At 34.5% G+C, this 10,763-nt stretch overlaps 1 protein-coding gene across 1 annotated transcript in view; it reads left to right on the top strand.

Annotated features, from left to right (window-relative positions):
- The window catches only part of akap9 (A kinase (PRKA) anchor protein 9), a 116,749-nt gene that overhangs the window by 53,072 nt on the left and 52,914 nt on the right, over positions 1-10,763 (top strand). Inside the window, exons 14-18 of the mRNA XM_016494065.1 lie at positions 976-1,119; positions 2,531-2,638; positions 3,090-3,205; positions 4,323-4,450; positions 7,125-7,351. Of these exons, the coding sequence (XP_016349551.1) occupies positions 976-1,119; positions 2,531-2,638; positions 3,090-3,205; positions 4,323-4,450; positions 7,125-7,351 (723 nt within the window). The remainder of the gene's footprint in view (positions 1-975; positions 1,120-2,530; positions 2,639-3,089; positions 3,206-4,322; positions 4,451-7,124; positions 7,352-10,763) is intronic.

Raw genomic sequence — 10,763 nt, forward strand, 5'->3', positions numbered from 1 at the left:
TTTTTTTATATATAGTGAGAAAACTTGTGTGACGTTTGCATGGTAGTTTAATGAGGAATGTTGTTGAAAATGTAGCTTATTTTTAGCTAGTGATGCACCTTTACATTAATTTTTTAGAATAAAAAAATAAAATTATTTTTACCAAAACACCGAAACCAAAATGAAAAAATTTCATTTTAAAATTTAAATTGTTTATTTATTTATGTATTTTTTTATTTTAGTGAGAAAACTTGTGTTTTTTATGGTAGTTTTATGAGGAATTGCTTATTCTTGCCTGGTGATACACCGAAATTATTATTATTTTTATATTATTTTATATTTAGCTGGAAACTGAAACCAAAATCGTAATAAATTGCGCATAAATCAGTCTCTATATCAACTATTTGATTATATAATTATGTTTATACTCCAATTTGTTGTTGAAATATAAACATTTGTGGTGGCTGTAATAAAAATAGTTTTTTTATGACGGATTCTTTTGTGTCAATTAAAGCAGCGCATTAATATAGAACGGTGATTAAACTGACTTGGAACTTACCTGTGCATTAAACGGTTTGGACGGAATGCAGTATTCAGACAGACCATGGAATAAAGTGCATATATTTATAAAAATGGTCCTCTCTAGAGATATTTTTTCAAGCTGACTATCGACTGAATGTATTTCCTGAGTGATATTATTGATCACAATCTGTGTTTATTGACATCTTTCCTCTGATTGATCGATTACATGATTCATGATTGATTTGAGTAAGTTGTTCTGTTTCTTTCAACACCTTCTGATGTTCATTCATGTTTATTTGGTGCTGTAACTAATAGTAAAGAGGGAAGCGATGAGATTAATAGCTTCAACATTTTAAACTGTGTTTTGAATCAGTGGCTTCATGAATTTGACGTTTTGAATCTATCTGCCTTTATGAATCTGAAATGGTGTATGTTTGTCTTAAGTCGATGTTTTTTTGGTGTTGGCTGTGTCAGGTGATCGTGCAGATGTCGGTTGAGTTCGCCCAGCAGACCGAAGAGGCCCGGATCAGAAAACAGACCCGAGAGACGAGCATCGGCACGCAGACAGACAACAGCGAGGATGAGGAGGACCGACTGAACTCTGAGAGCGTGATGAAGGTGAGATCATGTGTGTCACACACTAACACCAGTTCAGATTCCTCAACGCTGTGCTTCACAAGTTCGGCTTTTATTATGGATTTTGTTCATTTTAATTCTTTATAGGGTTTAGAATTTGGTCATCAGTGAAATTTCACTTTCTTTTATGAATATATGAGCTCACATGAGTCTTAGATTCATTCTGCAGCTCGACCTAGAAGACGAACCGTGTGTGTGTGTGTGTGTGTGTGTGTGTGTGTGTGTGCGCGTGTGGATGATCTATAGGACGAGTGTCATTTTGTAGCATTGAAGCCCTTCAGCTCACATTTACCACACTCACACACACACTCACACACACACACACACACACACACACTCTCACACACACACACACACACACTCACTCACTCACACACACACACACACACACTCACTCACTCACACACACACACACACACACTCACTCACTCACACACACACACACACACACTCACTCACTCACACACACACACACACACACTCACTCACTCACACACACACACACACACACTCACTCACTCACACACACACACACACACACTCACTCACTCACACACACACACACACACACTCACTCACTCACACACACACACACACACACTCACTCACTCACACACACACACACACACACTCACTCACTCACACACACACACACACACACTCACTCACTCACACACACACACACACACACTCACTCACTCACACACACACACACACACACTCACTCACTCACACACACACACACACACACTCACTCACTCACACACACACACACACACACTCACTCACTCACACACACACACACACACACTCACTCACTCACACACACACACACACACACTCACTCACTCACACACACACACACACACACTCACTCACTCACACACACACACACACACACTCACTCACTCACACACACACACACACACACACACACTCTCACACACACACACACACACACACTAGGGCTGTGTATCACCAGCAAAATCACGATACGTATCACGATACAGGACTGCACTGAATTTCACCTCAGCAGAATTTAGTAAAACAGCTGTTTATTAAACACTGCATACTATAGGGCCATTTCTAACTATAGGCATGAGAAGAGTTCTAAACTAACACGCTGTCTTCACTGTATCTAAACGCACACACGCTCAAGGCTGATTTAAGGCTGATTATACTTGACGCGTCCGCAAGTTCGCTTAGGTGCGTGTGGCAAATATGACGTGTTGGCGGAAGTTCGCTTTGAGTGCGCGCGACGTCGTTTCACGCGGCGGTGTGCACAACATTTTTTGTAACTTTCCGCGCAGCTCCGTGTCTGTCTCTGTGTGTGTGATTTCGCTCTGCCGTTCAAAGCCGCGTGTGATTTTCCATCTGTGTGTGTTTGAAACAGAGGGATCTGGAGCTGCAGCAGGTGAAGGAGAGAGAAGACGAGACTGAGAGACGGAGAGATGAACACCGGCTTCCCAGCATGCAAAGCTGCGGCACTCAGACCCAGCAGGTAGTGTAAACAGCACCGTTTCCCTGGCAACAGACTCCTCCCTTCATTTAAAAAGAGCTAATCCATGGTTTCTCAGTCACGAAAGAGATCTGTTGTGAAAAAATAATAATATATAAATATAAATAAATACATTTTAGTGTAATATGTAAACATAAATAGTAAATGTAGAAATGTTAATAAATTAATAATTACATAAATATGTAAACATATGTCTGCCCCACCTGCACTTCCTCCTCTGTGCCATAAGGTGGCGCTCGTCTCCTTAGAAACGGCTGATGTCAGTTGCAGCTGTTGCTATGGCAGTGCAGTAGAAGCCCTTCTCATGTTGTGCTGAATTTGACTGTGTGTGTGTTCTGGAGCCGCTGCGCTTGGTTTGACAAAAACAACAGACTGCGATGAAATGACGGGCTTCTTGTCTGCCGTTTCTTTCCTGCCTGTTCATAAACTCCAGACGAGAGAGGAGGAGGAGGAGGAGGAGACGAAGGTCAGAGGTCAGGGAAGAGCCGTGACCTCGCAGCCACACGCACAGGACCCAGAGCTCTCGTCTGATGTCATCACCACTGAGAGGTGAGGAGTAATTAGAGCTCAAGAATAATTCAGGATTTGATTCGGCACAAACAAAAGTTCTATAAAGTCATTAGACTGATAGATAGATTTTATGTGCTTATTTTAATTTTACATATTTATGATTGAATTAACTTTTAATAAGTGTTTTATTTTTATTGTTTCTATTTTAAAATAATTTTTTGTATTTTAATTTGACATTTTTATGATTTAATACATCGTTTTATTTTGATTTTTTGTTTTGAAATTTTTTATTTAATTTATTTTTAGTAAGTTGTATGTCGATTTGTTGTTTTGAAATATTTGTTTTATTTTACAAATATTTATTTACTTTAATTTTACATTTTTCTGATTTAATTAATTTTTTAGTATGCATTATTTTGTTTTGTTTGAAATTTTATTTTAATTCAAAAAAATTTTATTTAATTAATTTTTAGTAAATTTTATTTTGATTTGTTTTTATTTTAAGATTATTTTAATTTTATAATTTAATAATACTTTGCAACTGTTATTTAAATTTTTTAAATTATTGATTGATTTTAATTTTACATATACTTTTACTAAGTGTTTTATTTTTGTTTTTATTTTGAAAAAAAAATTTTGTAATTTTACATATTTATGATTTAATAAACTTTTAATAAGTGTTTTATTTTTATTGTTTCTATTTTAAAATTATTTTTTTTATTTTAATTTGAAATTTTTTATTTAATTTATTTTTAGTAAGTTGTATGCCGATTTGTTTTTATTTTACAAATATTTATTTACTTTGTACATTTTTCTGATTTAATACATTTTTAGTATGTTTTATTTAGTTTTTTATTTTAAAATGTATTTAAATTTGACATTTTTTATAAAAAAAAATTTCTTTTACATTTTATAATTATTTTTACTAAGTGTTTTATTTTTGTTTTTATAAAAAAAAAAAGTTTTTTAATTTTACAATTTTAATTATTTTAGTAAGTTTTATTTTAATTTGTTTTTATTTTAAACGTAGTTATTTTAATTTGACATTTTTATGATTTAATTAGTTTCCAGCTTTTCAGCAGCTCTGTTTGGGAACCCCCTGATAGACAGAAAGGTGTTTCTCAGCAGTCAGTAAGCAGTCTTTCTCCTCTCGCAGGGATGTGCTGCGTAAAGTGAACACTCGTCTGCGTCAGGCTCTGACTGATGTGCTGAAGACGACGGCGGCGGCGGAGGAGACCATCGGCCGTCATGTGGAGGGCATCCTGGAGGCAGGACCTGCTAGAGGTCAGACACACTAACACACACTTTACTCTATAACATAACTCACCAGGCGATCTGGGTTTGATTTCATAATTTCATGATAATGACGTCCAGTTGCATTAATAAACGTCAGTCACACTTTGACTCTTAAAGGAGACATATTATGCCCCTTTTTACAATATGTTATATAAGTCTCTGGTTAATGTATCTGTGAAGTTTCAGCTCAAAATACCCCAAAGATCATTTATTATATAATTTTGAAAATGCCTATTTTGAGTGGAAGCAGAAACACGCTGTTTTTCATGCCTGTCTCTTTAAATGCAAATGAGCTGCTGCTCCCCGCCCCCTTTTCCAGAATAGAGCTGCGCCATTACAGCTCGTACCTGCTAAAAACATCTGTTGTGGTTCTGATTATCATGTTTATCGTGCTGAAATCATGCGGTTTAAACCATATGAGTTTAAACTTCACATATACGGTATTATGAGTGCACACGCACAGAAAAGCGGCTGTCACAGCATGTGAGTACTAAACTAAGTTCTCTTTCACACACAAGCTTACGTTAAAAACACACATGAGTTACAAAAACAGTGGGTTATGTCTGTGAAGGTAAACAGCTGGGAAATAAATCACATGTTTATATTAGATCTGTGTGGCAGCAGCAATATACAGTAAATAAATCAATAAATGCACTGCTCTGTTGTCTCCTCTGAGGCTGGGACTCTAAACAGTGTTCTGTGCTCGTCTGTGCAGCCAAACACAGAACAGTTAGCGTGCTTTGCTCAAACTTTCGCCATGGCATTAGAGCTGGTACACCGTTGTCGCTTGCGAAAACACAATAACGGCGCCGTGGGTGTAAACTTGCATATTAAGGGGCGGTAATATTATAATGAGATCCCTTTGCCACGTCACCAAGGGAGAGAAATCAGACGCTCGTTTTCTCAGACGCTTGCAGAAAAAGGCTTCCCAAAACAAAGTTACTGGGTTAATCTTTTTCACGCTTCCTTGGTTGGTAGATGCACCGGGGACCTGATTATAGCACTTAACACCTGGAAAAGTCAGATTTTCATGATATGTCACCTTTAATGTCAGTGATCAGAAGTGCTTGTGTTCAGCTATAATCGTGTTTGATAGAAGATTTAGAAACGTCTGGCATTAGTCACACCAAAGCTCGTCTGTGAGGAGTTAATAACTATGTAATTGATGTGTGCGAAGCCACATCAGATCCTGTCTGTCTTGTTTGTCCTTTTCTGTTGACTCATTGTCTTTGCATAGAGATGTTTTGTGTACTGTGGAGGTGAGGTCATGTGACCTGCGTATGGGTGTGTTCACTGATGCCAAACCGTATTATTTTACTGTCACTGAGATATTATTATGATAGTTTTAGCAATATTTTGAATGAGTGCTGTGCGTTGTGACCGTATGCATCGTTACTGTGGTATAAAGTGTGTGTTGTTTTTGCTATAGGCCTGTCGTTTATTTTGGGGTATGCACTTATATCTGCGTAGCACTGTACAATTTTGAATCAGTTTTTATTTCATATTTTATTATTTATATATTATCATTTTAAATTTTAGTTAAAGTTTTAGTAATTGTGTTGTGTCGTCACTGTTATTTTAGTGTCATTGAGATACTATTAAAGTTTGCACTAATATTTTGAATGTTTTATATTATTATTTATTATTTATAAATAGTATTTATTATTATTTATTTTAAATTTAGTTAAAGTTTTAGTAATTGTGTTATAGTTTAATTAAGATACTTTTATAGTTTTTATTGATATTTTGAATCGTTTTTTATTTCATATTTTACTATTTATTATTTATAAATAATAATTATTATTATTGTTAATTTTAGTTAAAGTTTTAGTAATTGTGTTGTGTGTTTTAGTGTCCTTTTAGTATCATTAAGATACTTTTATAGTTTTTAATAATATTTTGAATTAGTTTTTATTTTTTTATTTTCATTCTAATTTTTATGTTTAAGGAATTTGATATTTTTTACATTTCAATATTGATTTTTTTGTCAATAACACAAATGTCAAAAAGAAATTGTGTTTTTTTTAGTATCATTAAGATACTTTTATAGTTTTTATTAATATTTTGAATCGGTTTTTATTTCATATATTAATATTTATTATTTATAAATAATATTTATTATTATTTATTTTAATTTTAGTTAAAGTTTTAGTAGTTGTGTTGTGTGTCTCTGTCATTTTTAGTAGCTTTTGTATATTTCAAGTAACATTTTTTGTTGTTATGGTTTCAGTTTCTGCTTTAGTTTTAGTATAATGTAATAACCATAATAGCTATAATACACCTGATATGAAATATACATTATCATGCCCTGGACATGATCGAGCTCAGGCTGAATATGAGACAGACACTCCTGTAACTCAACACCCAAAACACACAAAAGACCCTGAACGAAACTACGTCCTTATTGTGTGAGATCATCTGAGTGACTCATTCATGTCTCGTTTATGCCTTTGTGATCTCATACATTAATCTGGAGTTCATTAAGTATTAATCCGTTACATCTCTGTCCTACAAAATCTGTTATTTTCAAAAACATCACATGTCTGACTGTGTTAAAGCTTTATACGGTTGTTATAAAGGAAACGCATTTAAAGGCCTTTCTTTCATAATTGTTGAGTTGTTTTGATGTCGCTCATCAGAATCTCTTCTGTCCCGCACGCAGAGGGTTTCCACGGCAGCGAGACGGTCGCCGATGACCTCTGCATGTTTTCAGCAGAGACTGAGACGGACGAAGGCCTGGAGGTGTCGCTGAGCATCAAGGGGGCGGAGCTACAGCTGCAGGAGGCGGAGCTTCTGCTGGAGAGGGAGGAGTTTCTGATGAGCATCAGCACGCGACTGCAGAGCGCCGTGGAGAAGCTGCTCATCACCATCACTGAGACCAGCACTCAGGTACGGCAAGCACAAGGAGCCAAAATAAACCGGGTCAACTCTAATCGTTTCAAGAGTTCAGAAACGCACAAAAGTTTGGGGTTTTAGTCATCGAGGACCTCTATTTCAAATACATTTCTATTCATCTGTGAATCCTGAAAAATCAAATGAATCACGGTTTCCGCATCATTATTAATGTTTTCAACATTGATAATAATAATAAATGTTTCTTGAGCAGCAAATCAGCATATTAGAATGATTTCTGAAGATCATGTGACACTGAAGACTGGCGTAATGATGCTGAAAATACAGCTGCGCATCACAGAAATACATTACAGTGTAACATATAATCACATAGAAAACAGCTGTTTTAAATAATAAAAATATTTCACAATTTTTACTGCATTTTTGATCAAGTAAATGCAGCCTTGCTGAGCAGAAGAGACTTCCGACCCCAAACTTTTGAACGGTGTGTGTGTATGGCTGTTTGTTGGTTAAACACATTATGACTGGCTCATGCCGGTGATATCAGATGAAAGCTCAGAGGACACATGTCTGCTCCGGTGGGCGGGGCCATCTGCTCCGGTTGCCTGTAGATACCAGCAGATTTGCATACTGCTTCGGTCGCCGTGGCAGCAGCGTAACCCCGCCCCCAGTGCTCATCTGTAGGCTGAGGGCGTGTGCTGTGAAGCCATCTTTCCTAATAGTTTATTTCAGATCAGATACAGATCCTGACTGCACACGTAAACAAATATCTATTATCTCTCCAATAATCTGTGTTATCTCTCAAGCATATTTTAATGGACTCTGATGGTTTCCTGTTGGGCTCTGTGCTTTTTGGTTGATTCTTATGAAAAGATTTTTAATGAAGTGAGAACAATTAATTTTTTTTGTCTAAAATGAACTTTTATTAAAAAACATTTTTTATTTATTTTTCTATTTTTCAAATTTCTCATCACAACTACAGCTGATTTGACTCCTGTTGGATTCTCAAAAATAAACTTTTTATGTGTTTATTTATTTAATCTTACTGATTTTTTAAATTATTATTTTTTCTATTTTTCACATGTTTCTCGTTATTAATTCAGCCGTTTTATCTTCTGCTGGACTTTCAAAAATAAACTATTTATTTATTTAATCATATTTTTTTATTATTTTTTCTATTTTTCACGTTTCTCGTTATGAATTCAGCCGTTTTAACTTCTGCTGGACTTTCAAAAATAAACTATTTATTTATTTAATCATATTTTTTTATTATTTTTTCTATTTTTCACGTTTCTCGTTATGAATTCAGCCGTTTTAACTTCTGCTGGACTTTCAAAAATAAACTATTTATTTATTTAATCATATTTTTTTATTATTTTTTCTATTTTTCACGTTTCTCGTTATGAATTCAGCCGTTTTAACTTCTGCTGGACTTTCAAAAATAAACTATTTATTTATTTAATCATATTTTTTATTATTTTTCTATTTTTCACGTTTCTCGATATGAATTCAGCCGTTTTAACTCCTCTTGTACTTTCAAAAATAAACAAATTTTTATTTATTTATTTATTTTATTAATGAATCTTATTTTTTATTTTTTTTTATATTTTTCACATGTTTCTCGTTATGAATTCAGCTGTTTTAACTCCTGTTGAACTTTCAGAAATTTTTTATTCATGTTATTTTATTTATTTTTTTTCTATTTTTTCTCATGTTTCTCCACAAATATCGCTGTTGTAGCTGACATGGCACAAATTTATGAACAAACAAATATTTTGGTATGCTAATAATTTGGCTGCCTTCTATCTATATTGATATTTTATGCTACAGATCTGAAGATTATATCGGATCAGATCCTGTTTGACTTGAAATATAAGCAAATGCGCACGTGTTGAGGGTAACTCTCAAGCCGCTGAAACACTAATGGACGTGTGTGTCTTATGTAATCAGAGCCATGCTGCTGTAAACGCAGTAAAACACCACGGTAAAATGCCTCAAATCAATACAACAGTATTTACTGGTGATGCATGGTTGAAAAAGTAAAAAAAAACAGCATTTGTTTGAAATAGAAATCTTTTGTGACATTATAAATGTCTTTGCTGTCACTTTTGATCAATTTAATGCATCCTTGATTAATAAAAGTATTAATTTCTTCATAAAAAATATCCTACAGACCCCAAACTATTATAATAATTTCTTTCATAAGGTCTATAATCTGTTTTTTATTCTGAAAACGAGCTTCACATGTTCCATATTCTGGCTCTTATCTGTTAATACTGGAGATGATTGCTTTGTAAAACACAGTAAAAATTGCGAGACTTTTAGGATCTGAGTGAGAACAGGTTTTAATCAGTTTTAATTGTGCTGTTAATGCTGGTTTCTCAGGTCTTAATGGCTTTCCCGTGAGCTAATCGTGTAAGGGTTTGTTCAGCAATGAAGATTTATGTCCAGGTTTGCGTGGAGGACGAGTAGTTAATCAATAATGTTGTTATCAGGGAGGCTTTGAAGAGAAAATAATTAATCGGGTGGCACATTCCTGATTATTAATTGTCTTCATGGTCTTTAACCCTCATAAAGCATTCAGGTCTGTGACATGCATAACAATTCCTAAACAATGCATGGTTTTTAGTAACTTTAGTAAGCTTTAAGACCCTTAAAATACACTTAGTTTATTTCTTTCAGATTTTTTACAGTTATTTCTTAAGAGATATAGCGTGTTTCGTGTTCGTGTTTTTTACTTGGGTCTGTATGGAGAACCATTAGCTGTCAAAAATACTTTTTGAACAATTATCTACGAAGTTATATTAGTGTCTAAACTTGCTTTTCGTCTCTTCCTCATATCACACGCTTTTGGACTGAATTTTGTTGATTAACATGAATATGTGCATCTATTGTGGAAAACTGACCGTGAAAGGGAGAGTTTATGCAAATAAAGTCCATTTATTTAGTTTGAAAACTTCGAGTAATATTCATATCGTTTTGATGTTGTTTTGTTAGAAATAAATATGTGGGTTTCATACACTCGAATGAGGTTAATACTGATAATTCTCACGTTATATGTTCTTATAAATTTCATACAGTGATATATCCAAATCAAATTTCTCATCAGTATTGAAAAAAATATCTATGTATTTTACATAATTTCTTTTTTTGGGTCTGGTTCAATTTCAAAGAATTTCTCAATTTTTTAGTTAATAGAAAAGGGGTAAATGCAGTCAAAGCTGCTTTTTTTCATTCACTCTTTAATGAAAGTGAATGAAAGTGAAAAGTGAAAAATATTCAGTTTTAACAAAAAAGGACCAGGAATGTGAAAATAGTGTAGAGATTCTGAGTGCATTATGAGGCTTAAATCATTTAGTTCTCAGTTATGGAGCAGGAATCTAGTCGGACAGGCTCGGGCAGGGTGTGTGTGTGTCTGTGTGTGTGTGTGTGAGAGTGTGTGTGTGTG

This window comes from Sinocyclocheilus anshuiensis, unplaced genomic scaffold (genome assembly GCF_001515605.1).
Source record: "Sinocyclocheilus anshuiensis isolate Anshui unplaced genomic scaffold, SAMN03320099.WGS_v1.1 scaffold2100, whole genome shotgun sequence".
Taxonomy (NCBI): Eukaryota; Metazoa; Chordata; class Actinopteri; order Cypriniformes; family Cyprinidae; genus Sinocyclocheilus; species Sinocyclocheilus anshuiensis.